Raw genomic sequence first — 22,181 nt, 5'->3', positions numbered from 1 at the left:
AAGTCATCCCTGACCATCAACATAAAATCACAACTCTGTCAGGTACTCCTTTCCTCCACTATCCTCTTAATTTTTCTCCATGGAACTTATCATCACCTGGCATGTTGTTTGTTTATTGGCTTTTTTTGTTTGCTTGTTTTTCTATATCTTCCACTTGAAAGTGGGCATCACAATGGCAAGGATTGCATCAGTTTTGTTCACTGTTTTATTCCCAAATAGTGGTTCGCATAGGAGCTCCACAAAAATTGTTGAAGGACTAAATGAATTACAAGAAGTAAACATATTCGAGAGAAAGCATTCTTTTATATTGGTAATCATTCACTTTGGTAATCAAAATGCAAATTAAAATTTGAGAAATAATGGATTAAAGAAAGTTAACTAGACACTCCCAGGAGCCCTTCTGAAGGTCTTTATTCTAAAACGTTAACGTGAAGAGAATCTGAATGGGGAAAGGAACGTACAGTCTTTACCCCAAGCAGATTGAACACAGACCCCGCCTTTTCCAGCTTCCCCAGCAACGCCTCCAGAACCGTGTGCCACAGAACACCAGTTTGGGAAATGCTGCTCTACAGAAATGTTTAAAGAAGAAATTCTACCCAGAAACTGTTTAAAACAATTATTTTATTAATTAACCCTAGCTTATTAGAAGCTCTTCAGCAAAATAGCTCTATTCTTCACAAACTATAGGAAATGAGAAATGTGTTCCATGACAATTTCCCTCCTACTGATCTGAAAAGAGATGATTTGTTCTTCATGTCTACGTGACCCCTCAGGTACATTCCTCTTCATTTTCAAATTATTGTCTGAAGGCTCCTCTTTTGAATCACATCTATCACAGACCAGTCATTCATAGAGAAAACAAATTTAATTTATGCTCCCAAAAATGCCCTTTATAGAAAAATGAATCACAAAACAAAATTTAAATAAAAACATCAGTCTTCTAATAACCTTTGTCATTTGGAGAAACTCTTCACAGGTAAGTGGCTCCTCCCTGGGGAGTTGACAAAGAGGCGTGCTACTCATTTCTTCCAGGATGGCATCGATGCGGAACTCGATCAAATCATTGACCCTGTCAATCAGCAACTCCAGGGCCTCTTTGGAAAAAAATAAAAGAGATTAAGCATTTTGTTTAAAAAAAAAAAAAAAAAAAAAAACATGATTAAATTTCAGTAGCAAAATCAGGATTAAAGTTGCTCCATAGAGCTGTTTCATACTTGGTTTTCTCACACTGTTCTTTCTTTATTTTTTTTTTTTTAATTTTACTTATTTACTTATTTTTGGCTGTGTTGGGTCTTCGTTGCTGCGTGCGGGCTTTCTCTAGTTGCGGTGAGCGGGGGCTACTCTTTGTTGTGGTACACAGGCTTCTCATTGCGGTGGCTTCTCTTGTTGTGGAGCACGGGCTCTAGGCGCGTGAGCTTCAGCAGTTGCGGCACGTGGGGTTAGTAGTTGTGGCTCGCAGGCTCTAGAGCGCAGGCTCGGTAGTTGTGGCTCATGGGCTTAGTTGCTCCACAGCATGTGGGATCTTCCTGGAGCAGGGCTTGATCCCGTGTCCCCTGCATTGGCAGATGGACTCTCAACCACTGCGCCACCAGGGAAGTCCCAACACACTGTTCTTTTTTAAACCAGTTTCCCAGCTTTCTCAGCCTGCCTTACTCTGACTCAAACTTGAAGTCAGCTCAAACGCATCTCCCCCAGGAGGCTTTCTGTGAATCTGCCCATATTCGCATGGCCCCCTCCTCCTGTGCCGGCATCGAACCCTGAGCATTCCTCCATCTCAGAGGATCTTCTCCATTCTTATAATGCTATGGTTCATGCATTTTATATTATTCAACCCTCAAATTGTAATGAGCCTAAAACACATCTCATGCATATCCAAAAACCCCTTCACAATTTATCTTTGAATCTAGTCCCCAAATCTACAAAGCAAAACAAAGAGGGTAAGAGGGTTCAACCATAAATTCCTCACTCCTCTACCCCACCCAACCCAGTACCTATAAATATTCTTGAGTATAGTGCACGTGGGAAAGTAAATAGGTGGACACTTCTGAGCTCTAAGTTACTTGGAAGGTACAGTGAAAACATACTAATAAGACAATCTCTTTAAAAATTAGGCTATAAATAGACTAGGTACTATTTCAGCAGCCACAAATACGAGAGAAAGAGAGAGAGAATAAGTTATCACGAGGGGTATGTAGAAGGGAGGCTCAGGAAGGAGTGACCCAGAAATGAGGTGATGGGATCAAAGGGTAGGAAAGGGGTTACGGAGAAAAAGAAATGTTAAGAGATTAACTATATAAAACTATTGCAATGATGAATCCATATGTGTCTGGGTGTCTAGTACAAACCCAACTCAGAGTAATACAAAAGCATAAGAAAGAGCCTGATTTTCAAGCCCTTTGCAGTCAGCATGGGGAGAAAGATAGAACCATTAGAAGAAACCAAAATACAGATTCTTTAGTCCCAATGTGAAACAGAAGTCACAGGAAAAAGTGGTCCTGTGTGGTAGAATAGTCTGAGTGGGCTTCTTGGGAGTGGGACGTACTCTGGGGTATAAAACATGGGGAGAATTAGGGCATGGAGAGCAGGTGAGGACACTGTGTAGGAGAGGAGAATGGTGATTTCTAAGTCTTCCTAGAACAATCCCTCTATCACCATGTTCCAACCTGTGTTCCACTGTCCACCAGAGGGTCTACAAGGTGTTAACGTGCTTTCCTGGTAAGCAGCCAAGGAATTCTGGGAAATGCCACCTACAGGAGCCCACTTTTGGAGACCACTAAATATTGGCATATCAAGGGCTCTGAAAAGTCCTCCAGAAGAGAAATCTGCCTGACTTTGATTAACCTGGATTTCCCAGACTTATCTGAGCCTAGACTTCTTTGCAGCATACTTGTACACATTCTGGGAAACTGTATTTAATGGAATACACCACGTTACATATATTTTAAAGTATATTATATCCCTCATTAGGAAAAAATGTTTACTTAAACTTTTCCCATATATCCTGCTGTTCAGCAGTCTGCTGTGTCCAAATCACATCTTTCAAATCGGGGTCTCAGAATACACCAACCTATTAATATAAAAAGCTGAATGACTCAAGTTCCTTTAAAGTCTAATGGCCAACAGTAAGTATAATTTTAAAATGTAGTTAGCCTCGGGGGATAAAATTAAATACTGAATATATATAGTTTCCAGGAAATTAATGACTTCATATACTTGGTAAAAATTCCTTAGAGAACAGCTTAAGAATATCACTCCTTGTTTCATTATTTATATCACAACATCTATAAGAAATTATACAATAGACCTTAAAAACTCAGCCTTTTGAATTGAAAAATAATAACCATTTAAACAGACTTACTGATCTTTGCAAAAGCATCTTTCAAGTACATCTTAATGTTCAGTGATGTCCAGGTCAGTGCAGCCAGGCCAGGCTGCAGAGCTTCATCCACCTTTGCCAAATGAGGGACCATCAGTTGCTCTATAATGGGAGGCATTTTTGACTTCACTCTCTGATATTCAGCCAGCATCATCTGCAGGGAAATAGGGGTGAAGTAACCAAATAATATCTCACTTTGAATATCTATTAATAGCTCATTTTTATCCAAAATGATTACTTTTATTTAGGATCCAGTTGCAGGGCTCCAATAGCAGCCTGGCAAGTAAAACAGCCAAAACATAATAAGAATAGAACAGGCAAGAAATCTCTCCATAGATACAAATTCCTAATGTAATAAATACGACTGAGGAGGAGAGAAAAAGAACTTAAGAGCAAGTTAAAGGACAAGAATGTTGTCTGCTTTGTTCAATGTGCCTGAAACAGTGCCTGGCACATAGAAGATGATCAATCAATATTTCTCTGATTAACTAACTAGCTGTTATTAGAACAAGCATTTGTGATCAGAAACTCATGGTCATCCATTGAAATTTACCTGCTGTATAATGTTAAACTGTGTCAGTATTTTGTTCACATGTTACCATATTTAAATAAGACTGATAGTACTTCCAGCCTACCTTTTATGGCAATGTTAATATTAATAATAATTAATTATAAGAAAGCAACTTTAATGTACTTCTTAAATACAATTGTTTTTAAGCTCATCTTTGTAATGTGTGTGTGGGTACTACTTTGTCATTAGGTCACTGTTTCCCAAGGTGTTTACGCTGAAATGCAAGCCACAAGAGATTCTGTAAGAAAAATGGTCCCTGGGTGGATAAGTTTGGAAAACACTGTACACAATGTCTCCCTTCTTTGACAGTCACAATTAATAGTAATGATTCTGAGAAAATTGCAAGAAGGAAGTAAGAAGCCCAACAGTCTTTGTGAATTGTGTTAAACTCAACATTTCCCATTGGACTACGTAATCTTTTCTTCATTTAATACTTTTCCACAATTTCTGTAATGTCCTTTCAATTTCCATGAAACACCTAAAGTTGATGGTTCTATTAGCAGCTACTTATATATCTCCTGAACCGTTTATCCACTGCTTACCTTTTTTTCAATGTTCATCACTTATTCTATTTGGGAAGCAATTCTTAAATCAGCCTCCAGCAGGCCTTTTACTTCCTACCTTAATCCTTTAATCTAGGAGGTATTATTCACCCATTTTATAAATGAAAAACTGAGGCTTAGAAGGGTAAAGTAGTTGGCCCAAAGATAATGCTTTCAATCCAGATTGACTTCAGAATCTGTATTCTTAACTATTAGTCTATGCTGGCTCATCTCTTTCTAGTTTGAACTGCCTTCCAAGGAATAGATGAAGAAAACAAACTCTCAGCTACTTCAGCATGTCTGTAGAAGCCTGAAAACTGTTAAATATGCAGCACAATGACTCAGCAACACCTGAGATAGTCCCCAAAACATGTCACTAGATCTGCTCTTACCAGGTACTTGCAGTGAGTGGGAACCTTTAACGCTTTCAACCTCAAGATACAATAAATGTCACCCAGATGATAATTCACTTGCTAGAATTGTCGTTTACAGCTGTGGTGGTTTTAAAACATTCTTTGACCGTCCTCCCTTAATGGGGTGGGGTCTATGTCCCCTCTCCTTGAATCTGGGTGGGCTTATGAAGCCCAACAGAAGACAACAGAAGTGATGCTATGAGACATCTGAGGCTGTCCAAAAGTCCATGTGGCTTCCTCCCTGCTTACCGTAACACCCACCGTTGGAAACCTGAATTACATTATAAGAAATTCTACTACCCTGAGGCCTCCATCCCGGAATGCTCACATTGATTCTCCAGTCCTTAGCCCCAACTAAGCGAAACTTCCAGCCATTCCCGCCAAAGAACCAGAGAATGAGTCCTTCTTGGACCTTCCAGATCAAACATCTGCCAACTGAACTAAGTAATCTTAGTCAATGCCACATGGAACAGAAGGATCACCTAGCCAAGCCTTGCTTAAATTCTTTATTCACAGATTCATGAGGTATAATGAAATGGTTGCTTTAAGCCACTATATTTTGGGATTGTTTGCTACATGCAACAGATAACTGAAACAGCAATTCTGTGGACAAAATTATCATTAGTAATTTTATATTCTGATCAACAGTGTTTCTTTTTTTTTTTTTTTTTTTTTTTTTTTTTTTTTTTTTAAACATCTTTATTGGGGTATAATTGCTTTACAATGGTGTGTTAGTTTCTGATTTACAACAAAGTGAATCAGCTATACATATACATATGTTCCCATATGTCTTCCCTCTTGCGTCTCCCTCCCTCCCACTCTCCCCATCCCACCCTTCCAGGCTGTCACAAAGCACCGAGCTAATATCCCTGTGCCTTGCGGCTGCTTCCCCCCCGCTATCTACCTTACTACGTTTGTTAGTGTGTATATGTCCATGACTCTCTCTCGCCCTGTCAAAACTCACCCTTCCCCCTCCCCATATCCTTAAGTCCGTTCTCCAGTAGGTCTGCGTCTTTATTCCTATCTTACCCCTAGGTCCTTCATGACATTTTTTTCCCTTAAATTCCATATATATGTGTTAGCATACGGTATTTGTCTTTTTCTTTCTGACTTACTTCACTCTGTATGACAGATTCTAGGTCTATCCATCTCATTACAAATAGCTCAATTTCATTTCTTTTTAAGGCTGAGTAATATTCCATTGTGTATATGTGCCACATCTTCTTTATCCATTCATCCGATGATGGGCGCTTAGGTTGTTTCCATGTCCTGGCTATTGTAAATAGAGCTGCAATGAACATTTTGGTACATGACTCTCTTTGAATTTTGGTTTTCTCAGGGTATATGCCAAGTAGTGGGATTGCTGGGTCATATGGTAATTCTATTTGTAGTTTTTTAAGGAACCTCCATACTGTTCTCCACAGTGGCTGAACCAATTCACATTCCCACCAGCAGTGCAAGAGTGTCCCCTTTTCTCCACACCCTCTCCAGCATTTATTGTTTCTTGATTTTTTGATGATGGCCATTCTGACTGGTGTGAGATGATATCTCATTGTAGTTTTGATTTGCATTTCTCTAATGATTAATGATGTTGAGCATTCTTTCATGTGTTTGTTGGCATTCTGTATATCTTCTTTGGAGAAATGTCTATTTAGGTCTTCTGCCCATTTTTGGATGGGGTTGTTTGTATTTTTGTTATTGAGCTGCATGAGCTGCTTGTAAATTTTGGAGATTAATCCTTTGTCAGTTGCTTCATTTGCAAATGTTTTCTCCCATTCTGAGGGTTGTCTTTTGGTCTTGGTTATGGTTTCCTTTGCTGTGCAAAAGCTTTGAAGTTTCATTAGGTCCCATTTGTTTATTTTTGTTTTTATTTCCATTACTCTAGGAGGTGGGTCAGAAAGGATCTTGCTGTGATTTATGTCATAGAGTGTTCTTCCTATGTTTTCTTCTAAGAGTTTGATAGTTTCTGGCCTTACATTTAGGTCTTTAATCCATTTTGAGCTTATTTTTGTGTATGGTGTTAGGGAGTGATCTAATCTCATACTTTTACATGTACCTGTCCAGTTTTCCCAGCACCATTTATTGAAGAGGCTGTCCTTTCTCCACTGTACATTCCTGCCTCCTTTATCAAAGATAAGGTGTCCATATGTGCGTGGGTTTATCTCTGGGCTTTCTATCCTGTTCCACTGATCTATCTTTCTGTTTTTGTGCCAGTACCATACTGTCTTGATTAAACAGTGTTTCTTAATAAAACTACTTTCTTTTTCCTTTTTTATTTATTTTTTATTGAAGTATATTTAATTTACAATGTTGTATTAGTTTCAAATGTACAGCAAAGTGATTCAGTTATACACATACACATATATATATATATATTCTTTTTCAGATTCTTTTCCATTATAGGTTATTACAAAATATTGAGTATAATTCCCTGTGCTCTAGAGTGGGTCCCTGTTGTTTACCTATTTTATATATAGTAAAACTAACTGTTTCTTTACAAATATGTAGATTGACTTAGTTATTTTTCTAACATCCAAGAAAAATCTAAAAGGGAATTCCAACATTCTGACTAGTATCTGATGAGCTTACATTTGAGGAATGTCTGTCCATTGCCAATATTAACTTTTTAATATAACATGAAAGAGTGGGAAAACAGTAGACTACAAGTTTGGGTTCTTGTCCTACCTCTGCAACTTACTAGCTATGAGACCTTGGCTACGTCATTTAATTTCTCTAAGCCACGGTTTTGTCATCTCTAAAATAATGTAATAGTACTCTATTCCAATTACCTAACATGGCTGTAGAAAATACTAAATGGAATAATGAATATGAAAACGGTTTGAAATGTAAAGCATTATGCAAATGTGTGGCCTTATAGGGCTTGTCCTATGATATTGGCCACTATAAAGTTGTAACAATGGTTTCCATGTTGTCAAATGTTGTGGCAGCACCTCTGACCTCATCTTGAGCATCCTCTGGGCAGCATTTGTCACTGGTGACCATTCCCTCCATCATGAGGTTTTTCTTACCCTTGGCTTCCTTGACACTTGGTTTCCACCTGCCTCAAAGGCCAATCCTTAATTTTACCAGCATATTTGTCCTCTTCTATCAGACCTGTTAATATTGGAACAACTCAGGGTTTAATGTAGGCCCTCTACTCTTCTTTATATTCTCCTCCTTGGAAATCTCATACAGGACAATGACTTTAAATAGCAACTGTATTCTAATAACTCTCAAAAATACGCCTTCAACTTTGACTTCACTCAACTCCAGACTTACATATCTATCTGCTTGGATAACACCTCTACTTGGATCTCTAAAACTCATCTTATACTTAAGATGGGAGCTATTGATTCCTTTCTGCCCCCCAAAACAAGCTAGTTCCAGTCTTTGCCATCTCCACGAGTGGAACTTCCATTTGGGGCCACTGCATGTTACTGAACATGTGTGCAGAATACAACCAATGTAACGACTGAATAATTCCATTGAGTTGCTCACACCAAAAACAAAGGGATCATCCTTGAGTTCTCTCATAACCTGCCTGTTGACATCATTCTCTAGTTCACTGATCTACTACTCTGCTGCATCCTAGTTCAAGCTGCCATCATCTCCATCCTGAACCGGTGCAACAGCTCTCAAACTAGCCTCACACTGACCCTTTTTGTCCCCTTAGAATCTATTCCTCACCCAGCAGAAAGAATGATTTTTATTGTAAAAGACATCATGCCTTTTTCTCCTGCTCAGATTCCTCTAATGGCTTCCTGGTGCACTCAAACATGTAACCTTGGTTTACAAGCTCTATGATGACCTGGCCCTCGCCAACTCTACATTCTAGCCTCAGTCACTCCACTACAGTCGTCCTGGACACTTTCTGCTTCTCAACAGTGACACACCACCAGAGTTTTTTTTAATGCACACTGGGGCTAGCCAAGAAGGGAAAAAAAAATAAAAGTACTATACCTTCATGTTACTGAAGTTCTTTTTGTATATGTCTCGTTTCCGGAAAAGGGAAGCTGCAAATGGTGAAACTTCCAGACCCATCTGTGACATGCACTCTGTTTCTCTAAATAAGGTTAATATCTGAGGATCAAAGTTTACAAACAATTCCCCTGTGCCGGGAGCCTTCACCAATAAAGAAGTCTCAAGTCCTACATGAATTTCTTCAGTCTGTGAGAAGAGATCAACATTGTTACTAGTAGAGAGTTCAATGCAGACACAGGGTATCTAGCTTGGCCATTTCTGGGAATGAAGGTCATTACATCTTCTTCCATGGATTTGAGCTTCTCAAACTAAAGACAATGGGGTCTCTCACTCTTCTCCTAACTTCACTCTCAGCAAAGAGTTTTCAAGTTCTTGGTGGTGATGTATAGTCAATTCAACAAAATGCTTGGGTCATGAATCTCTCACACCTGATAAGTGGATACTGCAATAAAGGTGACTTCTCAAAAGCCACTTCACTCTCTGATACCTTCATGCCTACTCAGTTATTTTTCCTAATAAAAGTTTCATGAAACCTACCAAGCTCAGTCTTCAGTTATCTAGAAAAGCAAGGTAAAACACTACAGAGACATCTCTGTTGTTGATTCAGACACCAAAATTTGAACTAGGAAAATGAGATACCATTTTAGAGGTCTTGTTAGGCTGAATTTTATCCTCCAAAATACTTCCTGTCAATCTACAAAGAAATACAAGTGTTGGTAGGGTATGAAATATAATTTGATTAACCTAGTACGGCCAAATAAAATTTAAAACTTTGTTTAACAGGCATACTAGTGTTCACGGACACAATGGAGAAAGTAAAAGAAAGAGAAATCCTAATCAACCAGGTACAGGATCCCATAAACAGGATCTTCTTCCTTAGGAGTTTATAAATTAAATAAAAATGAGTTTCTGGGGTTTCCCTGGTGGCGCAGTGCTTAAGAATCCGCCTGCCAATGCAGGGGACACGGGTTTGAGCCGAGGTCCGGGAAGATCCCACATGCCGCCGAGCAACTAAGCCCGTGTGCCACAACTACTGAGCCTGCGCTCTAGAGCCCACGAGCCACAACTACTGAAGCCCACGCGCCTAGAGCCTGTGCTCCGCAATAAGAGAAGCCACCGCAATGAGAAGCCCGCGCACCAAGTCGAAGAGTAGGCCCCGGCTCACCGCAACCATAGAAAGCCCACGTGCAGCAATGAAGACCCAACGCAGCCAATAAGTAAATAACTAATTTATTTTTTTTAAAATGAGTTTCTGTTACCTGGCTTACGATCTTTTTTCCAAAATTAATTATTGTTTTTCTTCAGGGACATATTACACTCTTTGACTGATTACTTAGAGTCAACCAACCCTGTCTTATAAAATACCCACAAACTCAACTTTCTATGGGAATAAAACTGCCCAATGCTAGCAGTTTATAAATTCTTATGGAGTCATCTTTGAAGAGCATACATGCAGAGACTCACTTGCTGAAGCCATGCCCTGTGGTAGAGAACCTCAAACGCCAGGAGGACCTTGGCCACCCTGTTGTAACTGCGAATCACAGGCTTGGCTTCTGCCGTCTGGAGCACAGACAGGTGCTGCTGGAAAAGCTGCATTGGTTGCTGAATCCGGTGGAAGAGCTGTCGGGCCCACAGAATCTTCCCAGCAATGGGAGGCTGGTCTCGAGCCAAAGGAGGATCGTCTTTCTGCTTCGTATACAGCTTCGAGATCATATCAATGTCAGCCCCATAGTTTTCAAGGATATGCCGGTATTTGTCATCAATTCCAAGATTAGGTATATCCAATCTGATTTTTTTTTAAAGTGAAAGGCTTGAATTAATGGGATGATATTGAGAAATCTTATTTATTAAGACTTATTGTAAAAACATATGCTGATGGAAGAGAATGAAATATTTGTGTTAGCATATTAAAAAATCAAAATGGAATCAGTCAATCATATCACAATAGAGAGGTTATAGCTTTTTGGTTTGTTTCTTTTTTTTTTTTTTGGCTTATGGGATCTTAGTTCCCCAACCAGGGAGTGAACCCGGGACCTTGGCAATGAGAGTGCAAAGTCCTAACCACTGGACCACCAGGGAATTCCCTAGAGTGTTTTTTGGGTTTTTTTTTTAAATAGTATCAATCCTTAAAACCTAGTCAAAACTTTTGGTAAGAGTTTCTTCAAATTACTTAAACACTGGGCTTCCCTGGTGGCGCAGTGGTTGAGAGTCCGCCTGCCGATGCAGGGGACACGGGTTCGTGCCCTGGTCCGGGAAGATCCCACATGCCGCCGAGCGGCTGGGCCCGTGAGCCATGGCCGCTGAGCCTGCGCATCCAGAGCCTGTGCTCCGCAACAGGAGAGGCCACAACAGTGACAGGCCCGCGTACTGCAAAAAAAAAAATTACTTAAACATTAAGTGATATTATGATAGGCAGTCACAAGGTACTTCAAAGCTGAGAGGAAATAAAACAAATTCTTAATCCTCTGAAGAACTTTAAAACTGTGGCCTTGTTACTCAGATTGTCAAGAGAGGGTTTCCTTCCCACTAGAATATGAAATAATAATAGCAATAATAATGTAAGCTAAACCATGTTCATATTATCCCAATTTAGAAAATAGAACTTAGAAAAGTCTTTCAAATTTTTACCTTTCAAATTTCTTTAACATACTTAGAGCTTGATTTGTGTTTTTAATCTTTTCAAACGTAACATCCATGAACTTCTGCAACTCATTCTAAAACAGAATAAAGTCTGATTATGAACAGTGAATTAGCATTGCAAAAAATTCTACTTAGCAACAAGATAAAAGAGCTCCCCATCTCTGCAAACACATACAACATAGGACAAAGTATAACAGAAAAGATAATACTCATCTAAGCTTAAAGAAAGATAAATGTCCAGAAGCCAGAACAAAGAGGGACGTGAAGGCCAGAGCAGTCATAGGGTTTGGTGCCATGGCAGGCCCCAGGGATACTGGACCAGATATTTCTTCCACAAACATCACATCTTAGGATCAAGAAATCTTCTTGCACTGAAGAACTGTACAGTTAGCCTATCTAAATAAACACTCAAATTTTTTCACGACATAAAAATATCCGAGTATAAACTATACAGAACTTGAGACACAGTAAATCTTTACCGAGCCCTAACGCTTGGACCTGGTTTTCCTTGCTTTTCTAACTTATGGCTTCACAAAGGCCTACACTGAGCTCTTCACGAACACCTAAGACCTCAATTTAGTCTCTTCTCTCTGAGCCTTAGGTCCATTCTTTCAGGCTTTTGGAGTCTGGTGTGGAATCTTCTAGTCCTCTTAGCTCTGGGCTCTCAGGCCCTACTCAGTTTTTCCTAAGGCGGCTTGCCACCTCAAACGCTGGTCCTTTACTAAACAGTGCCTCACTTTGCCCACTGGAGACAATATCCTTCTAGACTTCCAATGGCCCGCCTAACACGCTGCATCTCTTTGATATTAGTATAAGCATGAGCCCGAAATCTGGAAAGGATCCCAGGTCCTGATGCCCTTGACAGCAGATCCCTGGACACAACCCTGATCCAAATCACTCATGGACAGTATATCTCGCGCTCCCACACACACACACACACACACCCTCCAGTCTCACATCTTGGAGATGCCACAGTTACTGGTTTTCTCCATTCCGTCTCCAAGACTCATCACCCCCGCTCACTACATCCAGAGTCATGGGAAGGTCAGTATATACCCCCCAGTTTTACAGAAACAAAGGCTGAATTCATGACAGTGCGTGAATTATTTAAAGGAGAGAGTGTAAAAAGGTTAGTTAAGAGAAAGTGGATGGAGAAAGGGAAAAAGAAGTCAGAGGAAAACTGGTCAGCAAACCGAGGAGAGAAGTGGACCATTTTTGAGATGGAAGACAAGATGAATAAAAGTGTTGAATTAAAAAAAAAATTCAAGAAGAATAGGAATTAGTATCTATAACTAGTGCTTAAAAACCAGACTTTAAAACATTTATAAAATTATATTCTCAGTATGATAAAATGTGGCACAGTCTTGAAACGCTCTTCCCATTACTCTCGTTTCCGCTCCATTTACTTGGAAAACATCAATCATGTTCTCACACCAAGCATGGCCTCCTCTGTGGAGCCTTTCCTAATCCCAGTCAAGCAACAGTACGGAACTGTTTTTCTCCTAGGTTCACACCCTACCTTATGGGTTGTAGCAGTTCTCAGAGTCTATGTAATGTTTTGCAGGTCTGTTCTCCGTATAAGTTTCTTTAGAACTTCTTTGGAATATGTCAACTTATCTTTGGATCCTTACTTCCCAGTACAATATCAGAATATTATACTTTTATAATTAGCCATTTTAGCCGCTCTTTGCCCTTTTTTAATAATATATTCATTACTCTGTTCTATAACATTATATTTCAATCATATACTTATATTTCAATCATATCACATGTCTGATGTGATTTCTGAGGGCAAATCAACTTGATTTATTTCTGTATCCATAAGCTACAGCATAGAAGTCTAATACATAAATAATGTACAGTAAATGCATGTTTAATTGCAATAAATCTAGTTCCTATTTTTTTGTTACCTTATCAGTAATTATCTTTCTTTTCCATTTTTTTCTTAAAACAAACATTTTATTGGGTCATTTCGTTTATGTTCCATTTAAAGTAAAACCTGTGCTTTTTTTCAGATCTGATGCCCCTGATATATGTGGGACTGGGATGTGATTTTTTAAGGTTATACTCCATTTATAGTTATTATAAAATATTGGCTATATTCCCCATGTTGAATAATATATCCTTGTAGCTTATTTTATACCTAATAGTTTATACCTCTTAATCCCCTACCCCTATATTACCCCTCCCCTCTTCCCTCTCCCCACTGGTAACCACTGATTTGTTCTCTATTTCTCTGAGTCTGCTTCTCTTTTGTTATATTCACTAATTTGTTGTATTTTTTTGGATTCCATATATGTGATATGACACAGTATTTGTCTTTCTCTGCTTGACTTATTTCACTTAGCAGTCTACTCCTTATTATTTCGCAACTCATACACTAATTCAGCAAACATTCTTTGCTCTCCAGTAGCATAAGGTCCTATCCCCTAGGCCTTGGAGACATAAATAGGAATGAACACAATTCCTGCCCTCAAGGTGTTCACCATCTACCTATATCCCACATACAAACTACTGAAGTACCATGTGATCAGAAACTGCTAGGACACACAAATGAAGATTTGACAAATAAACACTGACCGTGGAGCACCGACTCAGGATCTGCCACCGCCCATCAACAAGAGATCAAGATCCACACTCCTTACATCTGAATCAGCCCCCCAAAGAGATCAGTGCTTAAATTACTACCGGCACTCTATCTTCCCATCACCTGAAATGTGTCTTACAGCATAATGGTTTAAAACTTGAATCCTAGAGCCAGACTGCCTGCCACTTGTCATCTCTGTGACTTTGGGCAAATCACTTAACCTCATTGTGAATCGGTCTCCTCCTCTCCAAAAAGAGGGTAATAAGAGCACCCACTTTATCAGACTATTGTGAATATTAAATGAATTAACATCTATAAAGTGCTTAGAACAGACCTGACACATAGAATTAGCTAGTTTTATTATGAGTCCTACACTGCACTCATCCCTCCAGAAATGCTTTGGAGCTCTTTTTCCCTTGAAGTATATAAATTTATTTCAAACCAAAAATTCTGGAAAAGAAGAAACAGAATGATCCTTTTCCTTTAATAATCAGAAAGGTGCACACTTTAGATCTCACTGGGATGGAAAGAAGTCTGCATGTTGATTATAGTGGACACCTGTTAGGTTGTCTCCCAATCTTACCCTCCCTGGTTCTCCTCAGCTGATAATAAACACTCCCAACCACGCAAGTGGACCTCATCCCCTCTGCTTTTACCATATGACCCCACAGTTAACAGGTCCAGGACAAGGCACCACATTAGAATTGGCTAACCCAAGCTTTTCCTTAGGAACTTGGAGATGAGGCTGGTTCCGTGATATGTTCTCAGAAGCCGCTGACGGCCATACGCTGCTCCTGTGGGCTGGTCCAGGGGTGGGAGGAGGGACAAGAGAAGGAAGAAAGAATGGGGCTTCGAGACCAAGAGGGGTCCAGGTGCTGAGCCGGTCCTGGTACCACTGTTTCAAGGCCAGCTGTAACCCTGCCTTTGAGATCTGCCAGGCATTGCTGATCATTTATTTGCTTAAGCTACCGCTGGTCACAATCATTGCTAAAGTAACAAACAAACAGAAACAAATTTCTATATTCTAATAATGCTGTTTCAATGGAAGATAAAAGTTAATTTTCTAAGATCTAAGATGGAACACATGCAGAAGTCTGTGATCACAGATCATTACCCAAAGCTATATTTATGACCCTTTAATCCATGAAAAAGAGCCTTCAGTCATTAATCTGAAATCACAAAATGCAGGCCAAGCTTGCTATCGGTCACCTCCATGATGAAGATGCCTCTCCCTTCTGAATGGGTAATGATAACCAGCATTACACAGAACGGAAAAAATAAACACCAGACTGTCAACAGGAGTTTCATTATCCAACCTACGTGAAGGTCATTAGTCTGCTTGCAAAACTCTTCATAATCCTGCTCAAAATCCATTTTCCGCTGGTCTAAGAAATTATATTCCTTTTCTTTTATGGTAGCGACAATACCCTGAAATGTTATGAAAGAAATAAGACAATATTTCAATATTCTTGCATTAATTAGGTAAATATGACCTTTAAATATAGAACCTGTGCAATCATTCCCCAAAAATCAACTTAAGAGGAGCCTTATTTCTTTAATTATTCTCATTGCTTCATGTATATTACAGGTAGTATAATATTGCCGAATGCATTCAAATATATAATTTTGAAAGCATTTTCATGAGACTTTATGTATTTCTGAAGGAAAATATCAAATAAAAACCTCACCTGAAAAGTAGGAAAGAAGTTCTGTCTAAAAATTTCTTACAAATTACATCGGAAGTAATGAAAAAGAAAAAGAAGCCCAGGGAACTTCCCTAGTGGCCCAGTGGTAAAGAATCCACCTTGCAATGCAGCGGACGCACGTTCAATCCCTGGTGGGGAACCAAGATCCCACATGCCGCAACGCAACTAAGCCCTCATGCCACAACTACTGAGCTCACGTGCCTCAGCTAGAGAGCTTGCATGCCGCAACTACAGAGCCCATGCACCCTGGAGCCTGCACGCCACAACTAGAGAAAGAGAAAACCCACACACAACAACTAGAGAGAAGCCCGTGCGCCTCAAGGGAAGAGCAAGGGAAGATCCCGCATGCCTCAACGAAGATCCCACGTGCTGCAACTAAGACCTGACGCAGCCGAAAGAAAGGAAGGGAGGGAGGGAGGGAAGGAGGGAGGGAGGGAGGAAGGAAGCAGGCAAGCCCAAAGTAGAATTTACTAAAATATTTTTCATTGAAAAGTTTGTCTTCTCAGAAAATAAATAAGACTTTAACAGAATACAAACAACTTAGGAAGAACACAGTTATAACATCTGCAGATGAAAAACTATCCTCCAAGCCTCAAACGTCCTAAATAAAATATCAAACCATAATCTACTATTTAAAGAATCTCTAGAATTAATTGCTTCCTCCAAAGCTGCAGTCTGTGACTATAACAGTGCAAATTAGGAAACTCATCTTCTTGAAAATACTATTATCCAAAGTTCTGTTTGCTCTGAATAATGAGCTCTAATGCTCTGTGATCATTCTTAACCGGGTACTAAGCCGTTCTCAAACTCGGTACCCACACTGTTGATACAGGCCTATAATCTTTATGAAGAATGTTGGGCCAGCTTCCACAAACGCTTCTTCAAAGATATTTCCATTTAAACGTCACCTCAAGTGTCTCAATAGACAAGAGTGTGTAAGCTGCATAACTTCTTGAATCAAGTTTACAAGTTAAAACAACCTACTCTTTCATGCCGTATAACTACAAAATTAGGTCTATTCAGGAATTGTGTATATATAATGCTATAATGCTACCCATCATGTTATAGGAAATGTGTAAAAGAAGTATGGAAAAGCTACATTCCTACATTTTAAAGTTATATTTTAAAAGATTTGTGGCCCTTAGAAAATTCTGCTTTGTGATTGGATTTAATGGTCACTTAAGAGTATTAAGTAAATAAGCTGATTAATCATGACCTTTAAACCAACTAATCAAACTCAATCTACTAAATCATTTACTTGACAGATATTTATTGCACACCTATTATATGCCAGCAAACTTGGAAGATACAGAAATGAACAGAACAAAGAAACATCCCTGCCCTCGGGAATTTACATCCTCGGTTGGGGAGAGAGGGTGGGAATCTATGTAAGTCACAAATAAATGAACAGGATAATGGCAGACAGTGAAAAAAATAAGTAATATAGAGTGACTGAGGTGAAACAGAGCTCAAGGAAAACTTAATTGAGAGGGTCATTTAAATCAAGATCTAGAGGCCAAGGAGAAAATAACCATGTGATGATTCAGAGGCAGAACTTTCTGTATATATATAGAAAAGGTTTTTTCTTTTTCTCTCCCCAAATCTGATATACTCAGGAAATGAAAAGATTTCTTATATCGACCTAAACTTTTAGAGTAGAAAAATCAATGAGTGACAGTAAATTATATGATCCTTTTCAAATTCAAGTACAAAAAAAGTTAAGGTTTAGTGTCACTGTCCCCAAACAAGAAAAAACTGACTATATCCACATTAAAAATGCAAAGCACATGGTGTTTGCAAATTGTTTTTTAAAACTCTTCGAAACATTAGATCCCTGTGCCCACTTTAAAAACTAAGATTAGTTACACATATATCCTTACAACATAAAGCTGTCAAAAGTCAAAATAATTAAGAATAGTAGAGCTATGGCTTCCCTGGGAGCGCAGTGGTTGAGAGTCCGCCTGCCGACGCAGGGGACACGGGTTCGTGCCCCGGTCCGGGAAGATCCCACATGCTGCAGAGCGGCTGGGCCCGTGAGCCATGGCCGCTGGGCCTGCGCGTCCAGAGCCTGTGCTCCGCAACGGGAGAGGCCATAACAGTGAGAGGCCCACGTACCGCAAAAAAAAAAAAAATAGTAGAGCTAAAATAAAATCCAATCCCTATTATTTTTTTAACATGAGTCCATATAAATGCTTAACTGCAGATATAATCAGATGCCAACCACTCAGAACTCAGGGTCAACGAGAGACTGGCACGCAGTATATGCTTGATGAAATAGTTCTTGCATGAATAAATGAAATAATAAGTTATATTTAAACATTTTTCTTGTGCTACTAATGAAAACGCTTTTGCTAATGATGATTAATTTTAGGCTATAGGGAAGTCATTCTCATAATCACATAGCTGAAAAGAATATATTAGCACCATTACACAATTCTCAAATAGATTTAACTTCTTTATTGTTTAAGGGCCATGAGCTTATCTTTTACATTAGAGACTGATTATTTAAAGCTTTCTGAATACAGTCATTTGCATAACACATTAACGTTTTATTATGGATAAGGGTAGCAAATTTAGTTTTGAAAACAGTACCTGGTATTTAGTGACCATGTTTTCCAGTCCTTCAATCTTAGAATCTTGTAGGACTGAATATGTCTTGAAGGTAGTAAGGATGTCCATTATCTTGGCAAGACGTCTGTGGAAAGTTTCAAATTTTCCAAAAATATACATCTCACTGAATTCAAATTGTTTTTCATTTGGATCTTGTTTAAGCTTTTGTTTGGTCTTGTGAAAGCAGTGCTGGTATTCCTTAAAGTAAAAACCAAAATACAAGAAAGGGAACACAACAAAGATATCAACCTTATTCTCTTAAGTGAAAGCGACAGCAAATTTAGGGTGGAATTACAAAACCTTTCAGTTTCATGCCTCTGTAGCTACTCCTTCATCAGCCTGGGATGTCATCTTTTCCCATCCCCCAACCTAGCAAACTCGTAATATTTTTTTTTTTTCTTTTTGGCCACATGGCATACGGAACTTCCCTGACCAGGGATCAAACCCATGCACCCTGCGTTGGAAATGTGGAGTCTTAACCACTGGACCACCAGGGAAGTTCAGACTCCTAATTATTCATAAGGTGACTCAAAGATGCAGCCTTTCCCCCTGGGTCCCACTGTTAGTAGAAGCTTAACTCTTTGTGTATCTCTCCGTTCGTCTACAAGAAGCTTAAGGAAAACTACTTCATTTTTGTATCTCTAGTACTTAGTGTGGTGTTGGCACATAGCAGGCCCCCAAAAAGGGTAAAGTAAGTGAACAAATGTGGGGGACTGATTGATTAACATTCAAGTTTTCTTAACAGTAAAAGATTACCATTCTTTTTAGCAAACACTAATATGATAACTGCTAAATGACTTAAGGTGCATCGGCAAAAAACAATGTAAAAATAATAAAAACTCTAAATATATTATCAAGTTGACCATTACCTGCTTCAGTTTAATTGCAGATAATATTTTTTCCACAGCAACATCCTGTGGTTGGCTCCAGATCGAAGCAGTTCCATTGTTGGTAATGTAGGCTTTACATGCAGATATCATCTGATTGGTCACCTGGAATTTTCCAATAAAATGATGCCAAGGACATTAAGCAGCCATCAAACATAAATTGGGCTAAAGGGTCCTTAGCTCTCCTACCTCTCAGAGTGTAAAATCTGTAAATAAATCTTTGGATTCATTGTTTTTCCATCACAACTATGATCAAGCACTAACCCTCTTTTTTTTCCAGCTTTATTGAAGTATAATTGACGAACAAAAATTGTATATATTTAAGGTGTGCAATGTGAGGCCTGATATGTATACATAATGAAATGATTAGCAAAATCGAGTATTAACACATCCAACACTTCAAATAATTACCATTGTGTGTGTGTGTTGAGAAAACTTAAGATCTGCTCTCTTAGCAATTTTCAAGTGTACAATACAATATCAGCCGTAGTCACCATGCTGTACATTAGATCCCAGAATTCAGTCACCTTATAACTCAAAGTTTGTAGCCTTTAACCAACATCTCCCCATGTTCCATACTCCCCCAGACCCTGGCAACCACCATTTTACTCTCTGCTTCTATTTGTTCAACTTTTTAAGTTCTACACATCTATTATCAAAGTCATTTGTAAAATCACAGAGCTGGAAGCACTACAGAAAATTGCCAATTCAGACCCCTGTGTTAATGCAGGATGAACATCTTAACCAACCAAGAAGGGATTCACTTCCCTACCTAAAAGCTGTCAAGAGCTTCCCCCACCCTGTCTCCTTCTTCGGCAGCCTGCTCTAAAATCTAACTCATGGTTTCCCAGTGCCTTGAAACGAATTGTCCACCCTGATCATTTCATGCCACCATGATCTATAGCAGAAATGTCAAAAGCAGAAGGCAACAGAGGAAAGAGGAAAGATAATGTGTGTAACTGCCAACATTTTATTTATCCCTCCAAACTTAAAAAAAAAAAAGACTTCAGAATTCTTTTGGTGATTTTTTAATAAATTAAAAGGAAAACTAGAGGTCTATACTGTAGGTATGGAATGACATGATGCCTGGGATTTGCAGTGCAAAGGTTAGGTGCAACAAAATCGGCCATGTGTTGATAGCTGATGATTGGGTGACACGTACATATACATACAATTCTCTTTCCTTTTGTACCTGCTACAAATTTTTCATAATGAAAGGTTTTTGAAAATGAGAGAAATGGTGGTTTCACAATTATGTTCCAAAATAAGCCTTGCAAATGCATGAAACCTGGAGTAATAACACAAGTTGACTTTTGAGTCTTCTTCTCAGGGAATACCCCTCCTGACCCCAACATAACATTAACGTGTGAAGAAGTTGGAAAAGGGTCTTATGGATTCCCCTCCTTTCTTCCTGAGTACGAGAGCAGAAGGAAGTTTCCCATCAAGCTCTCAAGGCTGGATGTCCCTATTCCTGGGAAGAATCATGCCTCTTACTGCATTAGTATTCACAACACAGTCCTGACGAGTCAAAAATGCCTCTATTTTAATACATTTAAAACTTTCGCCTTGGTAATGAAAAAGTCATTTACTTCTTAGAGACTGTTCAAAAATGGGAAAAAGCAACAATGCTCACCATAAACACTTATGAGTTAGGACATAAGGTTTAAACATCGTTATGGTTTTGGGCAGAATCATTATAATTGCTTTATGGATTACTGGAACGTTGCAAGTGGCTCTTATTACCATGATTACTGTTCTAATAACACCAAGTAAACAACTGTGGCATCAAATAAATTTGGAGCAGTGGCACATAAAATACGAAACTGAAGATAGCCAGTTAAATATAGTTTTTCTTAATTAAAATTTACCCAATAGATAGAAATCATGTGCTAAATAAAATAAGGAAAGAAATTCTAAAAGAATCTTTCTTTCATTTTTATTATATATAAAAAATATAAATTTATATATACATATATAAATAATACAATATTTATTATATTAATTATTTGGGGAAATAATGCCTTATGATTTGCTAGAATCAGCCTCCTCTCTCTATTGAGAGATTAAGCTTTTTCTTTTAATTGTAGAGTACATAGATATTGGATTGCACCAATGTGGTAATTTCTTTTTAAAAAAAAAAGATTTATGGGTTTTTTTTAAATATTTATTTATTTATTTATTTTTGGCTGTGTTGGGTCTTAGTTGTGGCGCGCAGGCTGCTCTCTAGTTGTGGCATGCAGGCTCGGTAGTTGTGGCGCATGGGCTCTCTAGTTGTGGCCTGCGGGCTTTAGAGCGTGCAGGCTTAGTTGCTCCATAGCATGTGGGATCTTAGTTCCCTGACCAGGGACCAAACCCGCATCCCCTGCATTGGAAGGCGGATTCTTAACCACTGGACCACCAGGGAAGTCCCATGGTAATTTCTAATTATAAAAAAAAATAATAATAACCATTGGCAAAGAAATCTAAGTGACCATGGACTCTATGCTATGCACTTACCTTTACAAACAGAGACGTGATCTTCTCAGAGGTGTTATAGTAATGAGAGACACTATAGATCATTTTAATTGCATTTATAAGTGCAGGAATAGCATCAATCATGGACATCTGGAAAACATCACAAAAGTTTTCAGGGAAACAGATATCAAACTCAGCAAAATTCCAATAGGCTAATCCTTTCTACTTCATTAGAATAAAATTTAGGTAAAAGATTTTTATTTAAATTTTTAAAATATTATCTATCACTCTACATAAATAGAATATATTTAGGGGTAATCTTATTTTTATTATCTAGTCACACACAGTTAATCAAATTTTGTTTCAATGCAAGAAACACTAACTTTCTGTTATGGACAAGGAAGTTGTGTTAAC

General features: G+C 38.7%; 1 protein-coding gene across 13 annotated transcripts in view; it reads right to left on the bottom strand.

Moving 5' to 3' along the window:
* The window catches only part of DNAH5 (dynein axonemal heavy chain 5), a 262,069-nt gene that overhangs the window by 173,462 nt on the left and 66,426 nt on the right, over positions 1-22,181 (bottom strand). For all 13 annotated transcript variants that reach the window (XR_004349093.1, XR_004349091.1, XR_004349092.1 and 10 more), the window contains exons 9-17: positions 21,810-21,917; positions 19,296-19,418; positions 18,409-18,624; positions 15,431-15,538; positions 11,512-11,597; positions 10,348-10,669; positions 8,863-9,069; positions 3,359-3,530; positions 949-1,094 (exon numbers count right to left, since the gene is read on the bottom strand). Coding sequence is in view for 10 of the 13 variants with exons in the window: in XM_032625870.1 (XP_032481761.1) it covers positions 949-1,094; positions 3,359-3,530; positions 8,863-9,069; positions 10,348-10,669; positions 11,512-11,597; positions 15,431-15,538; positions 18,409-18,624; positions 19,296-19,418; positions 21,810-21,917 (1,488 nt within the window). In the remaining 3 variants the exon portion in view is untranslated. The remainder of the gene's footprint in view (positions 1-948; positions 1,095-3,358; positions 3,531-8,862; positions 9,070-10,347; positions 10,670-11,511; positions 11,598-15,430; positions 15,539-18,408; positions 18,625-19,295; positions 19,419-21,809; positions 21,918-22,181) is intronic.

This window comes from Phocoena sinus, chromosome 3 (assembly GCF_008692025.1).
Source record: "Phocoena sinus isolate mPhoSin1 chromosome 3, mPhoSin1.pri, whole genome shotgun sequence".
Taxonomy (NCBI): domain Eukaryota; kingdom Metazoa; phylum Chordata; class Mammalia; order Artiodactyla; family Phocoenidae; genus Phocoena; species Phocoena sinus.
The sequence above is the reverse complement of the archived record's forward strand: the minus strand, read 5'-3'. Positions and strand labels throughout refer to the sequence as shown.